The following is a 17,994-nucleotide window of genomic DNA, read 5'->3' as shown; positions in this document are numbered from 1 at the left end:
AAAGCTCATCATAAATTCTTACATTTTTTAGACATTTCTTATTCTTTGTAATTCTAAAGAATTTTAATAGTGATGTAAAGTCCAGTAAAAAGAAATCAAATTTTGGTATTTAAGTCAAATAAAAGGCGTGACGTCACCTTTTCAGCAACCGGAAGTGACGCTCCGCTAATGTTTAGGAAGTGCAGGCGGCGTCAGATTTAAACGGTAAGCTACCGAACTTTTGTTCAGTCTGAACATTTATTTCTCTTTTATTAGCCTTTATTCCTCATCATTCAAATATAACAACGTGTCTCCTAAACGTGTCCCCATGTGGTTGGTGTGTTCGGTTCGATGCTGCTTAAAATATTAATATAAAACGACAGATCGCTAACTAAATCTCTATTTGTTTGTTACCTACGGAGCTAACGTTAGCGGACTGTGTAGATGTTTAGTTCTCTAGCAACACGGTGTGTGTGTGTTTCTACTGGATACTACTGTGCTGATCTGCAGATCGCTATCTTGCTAGTTAAGTAACTGGTTATGTTTAACATCAGACACGTTAAGTTACTGTGTTTTTATCTATACTACTATAGTCTCATTTAATGGTGAAATCTTGGATATGCTGTGACATTCACTGATTTGTGTATTTTATATCATTACCTGTTCCATATTTAATTATTTTGATATTTTTAATGTAATTATTTAGGCTGGTGGATGTTTAAACATCCCTTGATGAAACGTGAGCCTCCTCAATAACAGTACATTATGTTCCTGTTTTTTCAGATGAATTAATTCACATGATATCATGCCCACTGGACCAGTAGCTGCTCGGGATGAAGGCACTGTTTGTGACCGGACCAAACACAGGAACAACAGACAGTGTAAAACAGCTTTAAGAGCATCCCATCCTCAACCTGTCAAGGAATCTAGTCCAGGATCAATTGTTAACAGCAAGTCAGTGTGATGTTTGTGTTTACATTGTTTGCTGTCTGCATATTTATGTGCTTTAGGCTCTTCTGAGTGTTTTCTTTCTGAGCAGTAATTGAACCACAGCTTTTTTTTTTTTTTAAAGGCTGAGAGAAGGCCATCTCCTCGGAGAACGCTGTGGCAGTGAGCGAGAGGAAGAGTTGAGATGGAAGATTAACCAGCTGGAGAAGGACAAACTCAATCTCGGCTCAAAATACAACAAGGAGGTGTGCTCTGAGTTTATCTATTTGTCCTTTATTATTCTGCATATTTAGAGACTATTGTTATATAAGCTGACACTCTAAGGCCCTTGAGCAAGGCCCTCAGACCTCACTACTCCCTGACTAGTGCAGGCATGTGTGCTCACTAGTGTGTAAGTATGGTTAATATGGTTGTTTTTTCACATCTCAACTATGATGGCTGTGGCAAAATAATTCTTCCTTGTTTTGTATTATGTAAAGATGCATTCAAGGATCTCAGGGAAAATGCAACGGAGGTAAAAGACAACTAAATGGCAAAACATGCGTTTCTGTTTAACAAAAAAAAACATATTGCCATGTTTGTGTCAATAAACATGAATATTAAAATTAGCAGTGTAGAATGTAACATTTGTTGCATGAGATAAATACATATGATAAATACACTGTAGATTTCAGATGATGTTGCCACCCAGTAGATGTCATTTGAATTAGACACTACACACTCTAGTCAATGAGGGGATTAAGATCAAACAGCCAAGGATAGGGTTTGAAGTTGAAAACAAAGTTTTATTGCAGTTATTTGATTAAGAAATAAGACAAATACATTAAATACATTATAATTTCAGGTAAGTCCTGGCAGTTCTGGGCCAACGCAGATATCCAATATTACACGTATATATCTGCTGATGCTGATGCTAATCCCGATATACACGTTTATAACTTACACAGAGACTTGACACCCCGGTATGTAACTTTAAAACTAATAAAATAACTTAAAACAGCAATTTTTTTAAGTAGCATGGCCAACATTGGCCAATTGTAGTAGTGCAGCCCCCATTACTTGGTCCTTTTCCTGCATACAATACTTATGTCAGCAAGTATAAGCCTGAAATTTTGGCCATATCATGTGATGCCAATGACTCTAAAAAAAAAGCAATTATTGGTTGAAACAGATATAATTCCAATATCATTGTGCATCATTTGTTTACCTACTTTATATTTTATAATCTAAAATGATAATATTTGTGTGTACAATAGGTACTGTACTCAGGAATCAGGTGCATTGTCTGTAGCGATGTTGTTATTTTACTGGGTGATCATGCAGGTGTCGGGATATGAGGCTCAGCTTGCTCGCTTACGTGCCCTGCTAGAAAGGGGAGAAGCCCACAGGCAGGAGCTGGAGTATGAGGTGGCCTTAGCAAAGAGAGATGCTGCTGCACAAAACACCTCCTATGAAGATAAACTGACTGAACTCCTCAAACACAACCAGCAGCACAAGGGTGAGTTTTTGTGATGATTATATGTGATATTATATGTATTTTGTATTTAAGCGATAGAATCTGAAAGAAAGTGTGTTACAGTGAATGACACTGTGACTGTGATTTGGTCAGATTAGATCACCGTAGTCTTAAAATTATTTATCACACTTCGCCGGAACATGAAACATAGAACAGGTAAAGCAACAATCAAAAACAAAAAAAAACTGTTGATACCAAACATTTTATAAATTACATCACTGATTTATATAAGGTACAATTATAGAAACTAGTAATGGTAATGTTGTATATGTTTTTAAATGAATGTCTGTGTTAAATGAGTTGCCATGGCCCTGACATGTTAATTTTTTTTGTAATTGTTGTTTCTGGAAATTCTGGAAGTTCAGATGCTTGTGGACTTATCTTGTCTCTCGATAAAAATATTGCCAATAGATTAGGACTCACTAAAGCAAATAAATGTGACCCTATTTGCACCATGTCTAATTACAGATATGGCACAGAATAGCCCCCCAGCACTGAGCTCTGGCACAGTGGACCTGTGTCCTCTTAAATGATGGTGCACCATCAAATATTTTTGGGATGAGTTGAGGATGAGGTGGTGTGGTGAATAAAATAAAAGTTTATTATTTGCTGCATAAAATAAAATCTCATGTCAATGATTCAAAATCTGGTAGAAACTCTTCCCGGAACAGTACATACAGTTAATCCAACAAAAGCTGTGTGAACTTTTATTTAATACCCTTAATCTCAGCAGAAAGAATCTTCTGATGTGTTTGTATGCGTTTATATGTTTGTTTATGGATAGCTGTCAGTGCAGAGCTGAATCAGAGGGTATATGATTTGGAGAAAGCTCTAGAGATCACTAGACAGGCTCGAGATGAGGACCAGCAGAGCCACCAGGCAGAGCTGCTCGAGAGAGACCGGTTGCTTCTCAGCAGTAATGCCGAAAATGACCTGCTGCAGTCAGAGAAGAGTAGACTGGAGAAACTGCTGCAGGTACTGTGTGTGTGCATATGTATTCCTCTTCAAATGTAATTGTTGTGATTGTTTACATTAGACAGTCAAATCAAGTGTTCGTGTTAGATCTGAAACAATTTCTGAAGTTCTGTGTTAATACGTGCTGTCTCTGTCTCACAGGAGCAGAATGAGACACTACAGGAGCTCAAGGTCAAGCTGGACAGAGTGCAGAGAGAGAGGGAGAAGGACACAGAGGAACTGAAAGCGAAGAAATCTGAGCTGAAGCAAAGTGCAGTCAGAGAGGAGATGCTGAGAAAAGAGGCAGAGGTGAGGCAGAAAAATGTTTTTTAAATAGGCAAATATGTAATTAAACCTTCATTCTCACAGTCTACATCTTACTTGATGTGTGTGTGTGTGTGTGTATGTGTGTAGTCTGCCATGAAGAGAATCAAGACTCTGGATGAGACTGTGGAGTCAGAAAGGGCTTCTCACCTGGAGTCCAAGTTTAACTCTGAAATCATTCAGGTATTGCGTGTCAATCAATTAGAAACATACTGTGCCGTCATTACTCATTTCATTGTGAGTGTTGACTGAGATTAAATAAAACATCAACAACATATAAAAAAAATATTTCATAACATTCCGTAAAAAGTATTTAAAAAATATGATATTGTTGTGCTTTGAGTGACCCTTTTTTATACATAAATGTATATTATAAACCACTATCATGTTTATGTGTGTGTTTCTGTGTAGCTGCGACTCAGGGACTTGGAAGCTGCTCTGTGTGTGGAGAAGAGTAGTCAAGCTGAGGCGGTGTCCAACCTGGAGCTGCTCAGACAGAAGTTTGGAGATGTGGAAAAAGCATACACACATGAGAGAGACAGAGCCAAGGATGCACACCACAAATTCCAGCAGTAAGACTGACCACACACAAACAAACCACAGTCCTAACAATGAGTTTACATACACACACTGCACAATATGCTTTACAGTAAAACCATGTTTATACACACACCATAAAGTCGAGAGCTGATTTGCTTGTCTGTCAGTCACACAGTGCAAATGCTTTCACACAGCTTGCTTAGTCCCTGTAGAAATAAAATGAGTGTCATAACCGATTATTGGTTTATATTGATATAAAGATAAGATAAAGCAACATTTCAGCTTACTGATCAGCTGCTCCTCATCCATCACCCACAAGGGATTTTCCTGTAAGCAAAAATGTTGGAATTCTTGCATTTAATGTAAAAGTGAAAAGTCACAAATCAAATATACAGCGCTGTAAATCAGTTTCTCTGATTTTGCTATTTATAGGTATATGTTTGAGTAAAATGAACTTAGTTGGTTTATTTAAACTACAGACAACATTTCTCCCAAATTCCAAATAAAAATATTGGCATTTAGAGCATTTATTTGCAGAAAATGAGAAGTGGCTGAAATAACAAAAATGATCCAGAGCCTTCAGACCTCAAATAATGCAAAGAAAACAAGTTAATATTCATAAAGTTTTAAGAGTTTAGAAATCAATATTTGGTGGAATAACCCACAGTTTTCATGCATCTCGGCATGCTCTCCTCCACCAGTCTTGCACACTGCTTTTGGATAACTTCATGCCACTCCTGGTGCAAACATTCAAGCAAGTTAGTTTGGTTTGATGGCTTGTGATCATCCATCTTCATCTTGATTATATTCCAGAGGTTTTCAATTTGGTCAAATAAAAAAAACTCATACATTTTTCAAATCAAGTCTCTTATTTTTTTCCAGAGTTGTATATATGGCAATTTGTGTGGTAGTGGCTTTGTTTTCATTTAATGCATTATGAAATTCTGTGTGGCACAATATGATGTGCCGGGTAACTGAACAGTACTCATTGTCAGTGTGTCAGTTCTCACTTCTCAATTTGTACACATCTGTTAAAAATAATGCTTTAAAAATTTTGAGTGTCAGACATGGGCTACAGGGGTGTAAAGTCTCCCAGCATTAAGCTGTGGAACAGTGGAATTTTGTTCTCTAGAATGTTGGCGATTTGTGCTGAATATAATCAGATCCTCACATCAATTATCCAAGTTTTATTTGAACACCTTCCCTGTAGAGAGAACTGGATGAACTCTCTTTTTGATGCCTTTAATTTCAGCAGATGTCACAATAATTTTGTTAATATAGTTTTTACAGTCATAGATCAGTTCTGCATCTAGCACATCTGCAGAAAGTATTTACTAGCTTGCACCTCAAGAGCTTTACCTTAAAAATGCAGCTTTCTTATTTATGTATTTTTATTAATATGCTGTTTCTAGCTTTAACTATATCAAAGCTTTTGTTCAACCAAATAATACCATTTATCATTCCTGTATAGTTAAAAATAATACTAAAATGAAGAGCAACAGCAACAAACGTAAGAATTGAGAAGTACTGTCAACTGTTATACTCTAAAACTATTATATTTTTTAAGGTTGTTATTTTACTTTAAAAACTTCTACAATCCGGTGCACATGCTTTGGAAAAATAATAACAATAATAATAGTAGTAATACTACTACTACTACTACTACTGCTGATAATAATAATAATAATAATAATAATAATAATAATAATAATAATAATAATAATAATATATTAGGACTATGTCATATATATTTTCATTTTTACCAGCTGTATTTCTTTTCCAGCTCCTTTTTCCCTGTATAATATTAAAAGTGATTTTTTAAAATATATTTTTGTTTGTAGGCTGGAGAAGGAATACCTGAGCACTAAGGCGGATCTGATTGGTCAGCTGGATAAAGAGAAGGTTGCTTCAGCTGAGCTTATGGGACAGTTGGAGCAGGAAAAAGCAGAGTCAGCAAATTTGTTCGTCAGACTGCAGGAGCAGGAGAGAGTTCATACTGAGAACTTGCATACAATCAGCCTGGTACACACACACACACAGCTTTTTTTCTGGTACTCATCTGAGGGCTTCAGTTTATCATTTTCATATCTAGTTATACTATCAGCGGGATCTCATTTAATTTCCCAACTGTTTCTTATTTTTTAATTTAAAATATATGTAAAATACTTCATGTGATTCACTCTATAAATGTGTACACCCTATACTCTATACTCTATACAATCTGTAGGTTCAAAACAAGCTGGTATGTGTGGAGGAGGCACATGAGGACCTTATAAAAGACATGCAGCAATTATTACAGCACTACCGCTACCTGGGTGCTTCACAAATCAACAATACAGGTGTGTGAGTTTGTGTACATTTCTATGTTTGCCATTGCCATTTCTGAGCTGATAGTGGAGTTTTAATGCATTCAGACTGATGCATTATTTTAAGATTATAAAAAAAAGAATGTTTTGTATGTGTGTTTAATAGGTGAGGGAGAGAAGAAAAACCCATCTGCCCTGATGGGTATTCTTAAAAGAACACTTCACCACTATCATGCAGAGGTGACTAACACACACAAACACACAATTAATCACTCACATGCTGGGCTGTATTGCAGTCCCAATATCACACACTAATGCATTAAACTGCCCTAAAAACTGTATACCCATATTCACACAATACACATTTACAAAAAAAATTACCCTCGCAGACCTACAAACCCTAGCTAAATAGCGACAAGTGCCTAATCCACAGTCAGATTCCAGACTCTCTGCTAATAAGTGTGTGTGTTTCTTTTTCTGCCTGTCTTATGTAGTTAAAGGATTTGCTAAAAGTAGTGGAGACCCTGACCATAGAGAACAAAGAGAAGGAAAAGATCATCACTGAACAAAGGAAGAACATTCAGGTGAGTGGGTGGTTTTGGGGTCTGGTGTGTTTTTTTATTTATTTATTTATTTATTTTATTTTTTTAGAGCCTGTTTGATATATCAGTTATAGTTTTACGGATTTATCAAAATCAGGAACATTTTTCATGCAATTAGTGGAGTTTGTATATTCAGTTTGAAGGTGTTCTATAGAATCTGATAAACTACATTTATGTGATAGAGGCACCGCAGTGATCAGTGTCAAAAGTTTTAAGCAAAAAAATTAAATCCGCAATTAAAATTTCAATATGAAGTAGGTAAAAAAAAATCAGCTGCCAATTCAATTTAATTAGAATTTCAGGATTTTTTTTTTTTTTTTTTTAATAATCTTATTTTAGATTTTTCCCCATTTTCTCCCAATTTGGTTATCCAAATGTCCCACCCCTTTGTGCGTCCCATCACCAGTGGCACCTGCAACCCTTGGAGGATGCGGACAAGCACACGCCACCTACGACACGTGTGACGTCAATCTCCTTTTTTTGAGCTGCTGCTGATGAATCTTTGCCTGAGCAGCTAGCGGGCTCGGAGGAAAGCACAGCGGCTAGGTTCTGATTCATCAGCTCACAGACGCCTCGTGCCGCCAGGCGCCACCTTTAAGCGTGATGGGGAGAGAGCTCCATCTACCTACCCGGAGGGAGCAAGGCCAATTTTGCTCCCTCTGAACACCGGCAGCTAATGGAAAACCTGCAAACTTCCGCTCATAGTGGCAGCGCATTAGACCGCTGGACCATTAGGCGCCCCAGGATTTCAGCTTTTTTTCTGTTACCTCAATGCCCAAGTTTCAATGGAACTTTAGAAAAGAACTGCATGTCAATCTTTTACCAAGGGGCATCATTTCGCTTTTTTCCCAGTTTATTTTGTAACCAGAGAAGGAGCCAAATGCATTAATTAAGTCAAGCAAATATGTCTTTGAGGTCCTCAGATTTTTGATGGCTGTAGCTTGAGGCTCAGATTCTTAAAATTCTGATTGTAGATTTTATTTTTCCACGTAAAACTTCATATAATTGTGCTGATGTGTAAGAAAAGCTCATTTCTGTGTAGGAGTGTGAGACACGGTGTATGTGTCTGGGTGAGGAGGTTGAGCGTCTGCGTCTGAGTGTCTCAGAAGTTGCAGCTGCTGCAGAACGAGCACAGGTGGAGCTCTGCAGTGTGACAAAGCGCTGGGAGGAGGAGAGGGAGCAGCATAAACACACCAGCATGCAGATGCACAATCTTACTCAGGAGCACGAGAAAGAACAGCAAGTATGATTCAGAACACACACATGAACTCAAACAAAGTGTACGTAGACCTAATTTGTGTGTGTGTGGGTAATGTGTACGATGTTGCATTAACACTTGTCTTTTTCTGTTTGTGATTTCAAACTGTGTCTGTTGATAGGAGAAGCTGGCTTTCTTGCACTCTTTGTATCAGCAGCTTATTGCTGGTTGTGTGCTTGTGGCCCCGCCACAGAGCATGCTGGGAAGTTTTTCGTGGGCGGAGCTAAGTGCAGTTCTGCAGGAGCATGTGGATACTCTTACCTCTGACCTTAGCTCAGCCAATCAGAGGGTGAGGAAGGATAAAAGTATTTATGGATAAGAATTTTATGTGTGTGTGGGTGTGAGAGAATTTCACTTCATAGTACTCCCTTAAAGTTTTTGCATTTGTCTGCATGCATGTGTGTGTGTGTTAGATCGCTGGTCTGGAGAGTGTGTGTGAAGGAAAGACAACGTCATTGGCGAATGTGTGTGAGCAGCTGAAGCAAAGGGAGGAGAGCTGGATCAAACAGAGGAAAGAACTGGACACACACCACATGCAAATTACTAATGAACTGCAGACTAGAGCACAGGTAAAAAAAAAAAAAAGACACACACACACAATTGCAGACAAGATTACAAGTACACACACATACATGACCAATAGATTGCAGACTCGAGTACTAACGTGCACACACACTCGCCCACAGACAAATAATTAGCAAACTACAGGCAAGAGTACAGACACATACACTCATAGCAATTATGCTAAAGTTCAAATATTTTTATTCACTTCTTAAATTGTTTAAGTTCTTTCCGAATATCAAGTGTATTCATTATTGTTTCTGGATACTATGATTATTTGAAGGTTTATTCTCAATATTAATGAAGTTGCTTCTGTATATTAGTGTTATTCATACTCTTCTGGATATTCAAATTATTAGAATTCATCTTAATTTATTATAATTTTAACTTTTTTCTGTATTCAGGATTTGAAAAGGCAGATAGAGAAGAGCGAGGAGAAAGTCCGCGCTTCAGAACGCGCTCGATCTGGCCTCGAACAGGAAGTCACCCGTCTGCAGGACCTCTTGAGTGTGTGTCGCCGTGATGATGCGTCCCTGCTGGCAGCCTGTGCTCTGCTCGCAGGGTGTGTGTGTGAACTGTTCAGCAGAGTGTGTGTATTGTCCCATCAGAAAACACTGCTGTGGGACCGAGTGTGTGTTGGAGAGTCTCTGGAGAAAGAAGTGGGTGCTCTTCTGCACGCGCTCAGTGACCCTGGGCAAACCTCAGGCAAAGCAGAGGTGAAGGTGAGGGGGGGCGTGTGGGTGTTTCGGCGGTGTGTGATTGCTGTGCTGGCCACTCTGCGCCTCCAGAAGCTTCGGCGGAACTCGCACACACTCTTTAGGGTCACTGGGGGATTTAGAGAGCCCCCCAGTTTGTGTGTGAGAGAGATTATGCTCAGAGAGAAAGCTCAACAGGGTGAAGAAGAGGAGGATGAGAGGAACTTTAGAGTGGTGAAGATGCTCACCTCGTCTGAGCTTGCAGTGCTCATACACAGCTGCATGCAAGGAGTTCAGCAGGAGCTGGACAAAACAGGTGACTGATGAAACACACACGCACACACAAGCATAAAATATTTTATTTTGGTTGTTTTTTAAGACCACCAGTATGAGAAAAAGTAAATAGTGGTTTAATATGTTTATATCTGTTTATTTCTGTGTTAGTGCACAGCTCAGGTGTGTTGAATGCAGCTCAGATCAGCTTCAGTAAACTGCTGGACAGACTGCTGTCTGAAACAGACTCAGGGTGCTCGGGGCATTATGGATATGTGGGGTCGTTGGTGCAGCGACTTGCTCGTGGACTTCAGAAGCTTCGCATGAAACACTGTGCTCTATCGAACAATGATACCAGCCAGGTAAATGCACACACACACAAAATAGATGTATACAGTAGCTACTTTCTAAAGTTGAGATGGTAGTGAGATGGTAGAACTATCCTATGAAAAGTCCTTCTCAGTAGCCTGCTGGTAGCACAGATGAAGCAGTCTTAACAAGGTTAACGAGGAGGTGATGTCTGCAGCACAGGGCGTCTGTGAGCTGATGTATCGGAACCGAGACGCTGCGCTTTCCTCCAAGCCCACTGGCTACTCGGCAATGGTGCATCTTCTGCAGCTCGAAAAGAAGCGATGGCATGTATCGGAGGAAGCATGTGCTAGTCTCCACCCTCCTGGTGTGTTGGGGCATTACTAGTGATAGGGGGAGGCCTAATGAGTGGGTTGGGTAATTGGCTGTGCAAAATTGTGGATAAAATGGGAAAGATTTTAAATAATACAAAAAAATAATAATTAAACCAAAGGCTTCCTTTCCCACCATTCACACCATGCCAAGTTTTCCTGGTGCCTTTTATCTTTTTTTCCCATTGACATGTATGTAAGCAGTGAATTGTGGATTCTGTAAATGATATTTAATTTGCCTCTTTATAGTCTCTTTGAGCACTGGCTGTGTTTCTTGACTATATACAAATGGTTCATCAGTTTGAGCCTTCAATGAAGTAGTGCTTACCTAGGAGGCAGTATACACTTTGGAATGCAGGTAGTGTTTTTTAAATTCCAGCTGTTAAAAATATTTGATTATTTAAAATAATTGAATGAAATAAAGATGCGAAACAACAAAAGGAAAGTAAAAAGAATAAATTTTAAAAAAGGATGTACATGCCTGTTCATTCATAATTTTCTCTAAAATCTGAGTTATTTAAGTATCCTGTATTTGTTGGAGCAACTGGTGCCTAGAAAAGGCTTTCAAAGCATTGCTGTGATGATTTGATTTAGGGGTGATGGTATAATGAATAATATCTGTGCTTTAAGAACACTGACCATCTTCACATTTTATTACGGAGATTATAGATGCTATCGCATGCCAGACATGCTGAGCAATGAAGCACTGAAGTAAAAGCACATACTTAATGTTTTGTTTATATTGGAGACATTTAGGTAAAGCATGTGTATGCCTTTGTCTCTTAATGAATTATTATCTAGCAAGTTTAGTTTGTTGAGTAAGTGAGGTTCGTGTGTGCAAAATGTGATATAAACATTTCTTACATTATTTATTTATTTTTATTTCATCCTTTTGGTTTTAATGTAATAGTACAATATAAAAATCCTGCATGTGCATAGGTCTCTTTTAATGACCTGTTAATGAGCAGCAAAATTGTGAATTAAATTACTGTATTTAGTAAGAGAAAGTATTTTTAAATAAACCAGTGATAAATCAATTATGAAAATGTCTTTAAATATAGTGATATAATATTTTTTTTCTCTATTGCCCGCCCCTAATTTGATTGGTTTCAGCAAAAAAAAAACAATAGGTAATAGGTGATAATAAGTCAGATTGACCACTGTTCCTCATCCCAAACCCCCCAAAACATCCCAAAATCATTGGAGAACCATCATTCCAGAGAACACAGTGATCCACAGCTCAATGCTGGGACCTTTATACCCCTAGCTCATACCTGGAATTAGGCCTTTTAGGCCAATTTGTTTAGATAAACGCAAAAAAAATCCGCATTGGTGCATATTATAATGATTTCAGGTTTCTTAATGCAATTTGACCAGCAGGTGATGCACATGAGCAGAGCTCCAGGCACTCTTCAAAGAACACTCCCAGTGCTAAATAGTGTGTTAAATGGTACATCACCATTAGTAGCACATTTGTCATATTTTACTTAGTGCAGTAGTATGTGGTTTTGATTGCAGATGTGGATTTCTGAAGCATGGCTGGTTGAACTGGCATGATTGCAAATTTTTAATCTCCTAAGAGGAAGAAGAATAACATTATCAGATCAGATAAATCTATCATTGTTATACTTAAACATTTAACATTATTTAACAAACTTCCAGAGTCGTCAGTTTTGTCTGTGTTTTAATTTACAGGATGAGTGTGTTTGGATCTTTGTGTCTCACTTTGTCTACGCTGTGTCTACACTGTGTCTACATTGTGTGTGTTTGTGTGTGTGTAGGGCATGGTCTCCTCTTTGCAGCAACACTTCCTAGTGTTCACCCAGAGGCTACACTCTGCTGAAGTAGAGCGGAGGGAGCTGAGGCTCGAGCTGTCCCGCCTTAAACGTAGCACAGCAAGTGAACGCAACAAACGTAAAGAAAACACACACACAGTAAGCGCCTTCTCACATCCTCCTCTACCCTGAACTTCCTGCATTACATATATACTCCTTTGAGTATATGAGCCAGCTCAGGAAAAAAGTTGTTTGCTTTTAAATATAGGGTTTGTACAGTCATGAAAATCCTGGAAAAATCATGGAATTTGACATTTTATTTTGAAAATAGCAATTTCCAGGCCTGGATAGGTTTTGGAAAAGTCATGGAAATTTGGTCTACAAATCTTTGTTTTAGTTTATCGATGGAGAAAATCTATTTTGATATAACGAATGCGTCAGCATAATTCAGTAATTTAGCCCTACACAATATAGCTCTTAGGATCTGACACATATATTATTATTGAAGATTGTGTGTCAATATTATCAGATTCATTTTAGGCCTACTATAATCAATTTTGATTATAGTTTTAGTTGATTTTTGGTTTTATTGACCATGTCTACACTGATGGTTATGAACATTTGGTCAGGATGGTCATGAAAATTTGCCTTGAAGGCATGGAAAATTCGAAAAAAAAAAAAATTATGGAAATGCATTGGTTAAAACATGTATGAACCCTGTAAATATATGAGAGGTTATTTGTTTGTGTTTATATTGTATGGGTGTATATATAAGTGTGTGTGTGTTCTTTAGGCATGCGTTCCTGTAGATCAGTTCCAGAGTGTGTGCACAGAGCTGAGCTCTGCTCTGCAGAGGGAACAGCAGGCTCAGGCTCTCCTGCACCAGCAGGCCACACAGCTGCAGGAACTGGGCCTCACCATGGAGCTGCACACTGGAGACCAGCTGGAGAAAGACCGCACCCTGGCACAGGCTGTGCAGGTACACGCACATACACATTGGTCAATTTTGTCTATGTGTACTCCATCATCAGAAAATTCAGTAAAAATTCAAATTTAAGGTAGTTAGGAATGTCCTGATCAGGTTATTTTGTCCCTGATTTCTTGATGTAGAGTATCATTATTATTTAGTTTAGTAGGCTGATTTATTTAGTTACTGTTTTATAGTGTTATTAATATCTAGTAATATCAATCTATATCTAGACCTGTGGTTACGTTAATAACTTGGACCTAGATAAGGATGAAAATGGACAACACTTAGTCTATTTAAAATATACTTCCTTTGACTTACACTAATGTTTGTCTCTCTATCTGTCGGCCTGTTTCAGTGCCTGTCAGAAACGAAGGCAGACCTTAAAAGAAAGGAGCAGTCTCTGCGATTGTTAGGGAAGCGACTGAGCCAATCACAGCTTGAGAAGCAACAGCTACAGCAGAGCATCACCAGTGCAGAGAATGCACTACGTACAGCAGCAAAGTAATATATAAATACATACATAAACATGCACTCACACAATCACATAAACAAATGTTTGTGGACCCCCTCTCTAATTAATACAGTTAGATACTTTAAGTAGCACCCATTGCTGACACAGATGTGCAAATGTGCGCACACACAGCTTATCTAGTCCCTGTAGGGAAGCATTGCAGTATTAGTAGTAAAGAGATATCAGTAGTTTAAGTCATGCAGAAACCCATTTGTCACTTTTTAACAAAACAGGAGTAAGTTTAAAGTAAATCTTTTTTTTTTTATTATTACTTTTTTACTATTTGAAACACATGAATTTAACCTACATATACAATGCACTACAAAAAGAAACACAAAACCTAACATGGAAGAAAGGCAAAATAAGCTAAAAGGTTTAGAAATAGAAAATTACATAGATTTACATAGTAACATACGTACAAACAAGCAGCTATAAAACAATACACAGCACTGTTCCTGAAAATAAATAAAAAAAAATTTACTTTCAGGCTTTAATGCTTTAAAATTCTCTCTTTGTTTTTTTAGGAGTAAAGACTCTTTATCCAGCTACATGAAGTCTGTAGAGAGCAGTCTGAAAGAGGTAAGGACTTAACAACTCTAAATACACTGAAAAGTCACATGTAATAAAACAGGAACTAGTATTGTGTCCCTTGAAGTTTGCAATTCCCTGTGAAAGCTAAAGAATGCTGCACTGACCTGTTAGAAATGTGTTTGGGGTCTCCTGCATTGAAATTAATTTCTGACAGAGTCACTTTTCTGTTTGCATGGACAATTCTAGACAGACTCTACTGGGCACAATCATTACCACCCACTGAGCTGTCCATTGTGGGTGGTAATGCATTCTGCGACACATTACAACACATGACACTGTGGTTTAAAGAATGCTAAATTCCCACACTTCTGGACTTCAGAAATAGAATGTGCCATCCACCTGACACCCACTTTAAAGCTTCGCTAAACTCTGATAATACGCATCACCTTGCTACATAACTCACAATTTATTCAAGTGTGGGCTTTCCCAAGCTGTTCACAGAGGTAAAACTTCATCATCAATTTGCACAATGCTTTATAAGGACTTTTAACATGACAGTGTATTTCTCTGTTGTTTATAGAACTGTTTTATCAAAATAATACATATAATTTCAGCTGAAAGATCGCATAATTCTTTCACGTTCCTCAACTTCTCGAGAGGACTTCAACCTACACATGCCCAGCATGCTCTTGGATGTCTCAGGACCAGAGCTGAACATGGGAGGTCATGAGATTGCTGCCTGTCAGGTAAGTAAAGTGACATTTTCATTCATTATTTTTTTTTCTAATGAAGAGATTAGATGCAAACAGTCTGTATTCCCACATGGGTCTTGTGGCTTGGTCTAGCACATTTCAATGCCATACAAGGGAGCAGGCAATTTTACAAGTGAATGTGGGAGCAGAACAAAATATAGAAGAAATTCACAAATTAACATATAAAAAGATATTAATTACAAAACAATTACCATGTAAAGTCAAAAGGGAAAACAGCTAAATAATTAATAAGAAATGAATAAACAGATTCTGTATATTTGCGGAGCAACCAATCTTATGAAAAACACATAAATTGTGCATTATTGTACTACAGTGCAGTGTCTGTAGACAGTCATCTTTTTATGTATGTATGTGTATGTTTATAGGGGCTGTTTACTTTGCTATGCTGTCTGCAATGTTAATTTTGACAGATGATTTTGATTTAGTTTTAGTCTTCATTTTTTGACTAAAATGTACATTAATTTTAGTCACATTTAATCATTTATTCGATAGTTATTTAAAAAACATTTTATTCACGTTTTTGTCAATTAAATGTCAAATTTTAAAATATTGAGTATTTTTAATCATGCATATTCTACAAAGATTTTTTTATTTATGTTTAAAATGCTGAAAATGTCTCTGACAAAATTGAATAATTAAAGTTCAGTGTGTGAGTTTGGAAAGTTAATATGTGCTGGTCAGTTGACAGATGGATAAATATTTGTACAATTGACTACAACAAGTTTCTCAGTCATTCACAATACTGCTTAATTTTGATTATTTGAGAAAAAGTCTAGTATATTTTAGCATTGTTCAATTTATGCAGCAAATCATAGTCTATTTGAAAAAGATTTTTATTTTCCTTTGTGTTTAATAAAAATAATTAGTCTGAAATTTCTTAAAAAATAAGTGGCCTGATATTCACAAGCTTTATTATTTTGGAATAAAATTGAATTCATTGTGATGTATGTGGGACTGATTAAAAAATTGGCCATAGTGCAAACCTCTAATTTAAAACAATTTTTTACTGGAAAACGAAGGTTGTGCTGATTTTCTTGCTATATATGTATGTATGTGCCCTAATATTTTGTTTGTACATGTATTTAGGCTCTTGTGGAAAGTTTTACGGAAGTATATCAGTTGGCATGCTCCAAGGTAGCATCTCTGGAGAGAGAGATTTCCTCTTATCAGAGTCACATCACCGCACTAAAGGCTGAGCTACAGGATGCCTGCTTAAGAGAGAACCAGATTTACGTACCAGTGAGTCCACATTTCACACTACTGCACTGATCACATCATCAGCCCTCTGTCTGAAGGGTTAAATTACTCATGGGCCACTTTTCCACTGTAGGGCGGAATAGTTCTGAGTGAGTAGGGTAACCATTCTGGTGGCTTTTCCCCACTGACATAGTTTCAGCACACCAGTATGTCTACAAACCAGGCTGAACTCAGTTTTCCCAGAAAAATTATCTAACCGTAATTGAGGCCACAGAACTGAATGGTGGAAAAGCTTACTGTAATGATGCAGGGATTTATTGATTGGCTCTTACACTGGTCACCTTTGTGCTGCAAGATATTTCCAGTACAGGAGTGTACACTGTGCTGCTTTGCACATTATAAAATGAAAGAAAAATAGTTAGTTAGTATGCTCAGTTTTTTAAGTTAGCATGCTAACTTGCTCACTCTGTGAAATCAGGGCAGTAGTGTGAGCACATCCGGTTATAACAACAAAATGCTGTGTACGCTGTGGACCAGATTTAGCAACACTCCAAATGGAAAAGAAAACTGTAACTGGTCTGACGGATCCATACAGAATGCACAGAATGGTACAAGGATTTAGAAACATTTGGTCCTACAGTAGGTGGGAAAGGCCATACTTTAATACAGCTGTTTGTTCAGCCTAACAGTTATTATTAGTTCCTTCCTAAAATCTAATTGGCTGAACCTCGGGTTAAAGCATCTGTAAAATACTGTATATACAAAGAAACACACAACATTATGAACACCTGCGAAACATGTTTTATAACTCATATTGCTTTGTATTTTGTGTTACCTGATGTTCATCTTTTCATTCCACAGGTTAGTGTTTTTCAACCAAAAACGTGTGTAAACAATTCACCAAATGCTGTCATAATGTAATTATTTTGCTGAATCTTTTTGTCAGGTGATTGACTCTGATGACCATGCGGTTCCACGTTTTGAAGCAGAAGTGGATACTGGGACACCCCTGCTTTTAGATGTTGGAGTCACACTGAAAGAAGTGCCTGGAAACATGCGTCCTTCTGTGTTGCTTCCGCTGAAAAAAAGCAAAGCTGTGAAAAAAGGCTCCAAAAACTCTAAAAGCCTCAAAGGTGCTGTGAAATGAGAAACCTAGAACCACATATGATTTAGAATATTTAGAGCAGTTTTTGTGTTTTGTAAAGCCAACATGAGATGTGTTTTCTACATATTTGCAATTCTAACTACTGTAAGAAAATCCTGTGGGTGAGTTTTGAAAATAAACAGAACGGAATCATGAGAGACAGTAAATTGTGAATGTTCTTAGTATGCAGAAACAACCCAACTAATAACTTTCCCTACATTTAAAAATAATGCAGACTCAGATGGTGAATGGAACCAGGCTTTCCCAAGACCACAACGCAAATATAAATTTAGCTTAAGATCCAAATCCATCAGTGATCCTGCATGTGTCTTCAGAGTTATATGTGCATTGCTGATGATGGTAAACAAGTAATAAATATCAGAAAGAATCTTTCCCTCTATGGAAAATGATTTTAGAGCATGTTTAGACCCAAAAGCTTTGCAAAACGATGGTAAAA

At 37.6% G+C, this 17,994-nt stretch overlaps 1 protein-coding gene across 2 annotated transcripts; it reads left to right on the top strand.

Annotated features, from left to right (window-relative positions):
- Positions 1-152: 152 nt before the first annotated feature.
- Positions 153-17,693, top strand: LOC103046014 (coiled-coil domain-containing protein 171). 2 transcript variants are annotated; one of them, XM_049462897.1, is made up of 24 exons: positions 153-204; positions 763-933; positions 1,052-1,172; positions 2,251-2,425; positions 3,228-3,418; positions 3,560-3,706; positions 3,812-3,904; positions 4,133-4,293; positions 6,103-6,283; positions 6,489-6,600; positions 6,734-6,807; positions 7,062-7,151; positions 8,212-8,412; positions 8,549-8,716; positions 8,841-8,996; positions 9,393-9,999; positions 10,128-10,318; positions 12,418-12,570; positions 13,205-13,390; positions 13,737-13,882; positions 14,417-14,471; positions 15,038-15,169; positions 16,283-16,435; positions 17,340-17,693. In XM_049462897.1, exons 2-24 carry the CDS (start codon positions 785-787, stop codon positions 17,538-17,540), a joined length of 3,843 nt encoding a protein of 1,280 aa, XP_049318854.1. In that variant the 5' UTR covers positions 153-204; positions 763-784; the 3' UTR covers positions 17,541-17,693. The 2 variants fall into 2 exon arrangements, with proteins under 2 accessions (XP_049318854.1, XP_022517838.2); XM_022662117.2 differs by lacking the exon at positions 16,283-16,435.
- Positions 17,694-17,994: the final 301 nt, after the last annotated feature.

This window comes from Astyanax mexicanus, chromosome 13, assembly GCF_023375975.1.
Source record: "Astyanax mexicanus isolate ESR-SI-001 chromosome 13, AstMex3_surface, whole genome shotgun sequence".
NCBI lineage: Eukaryota > Metazoa > Chordata > Actinopteri > Characiformes > Acestrorhamphidae > Astyanax > Astyanax mexicanus.
This window is presented reverse-complemented; position numbering and strand designations above follow the sequence as displayed.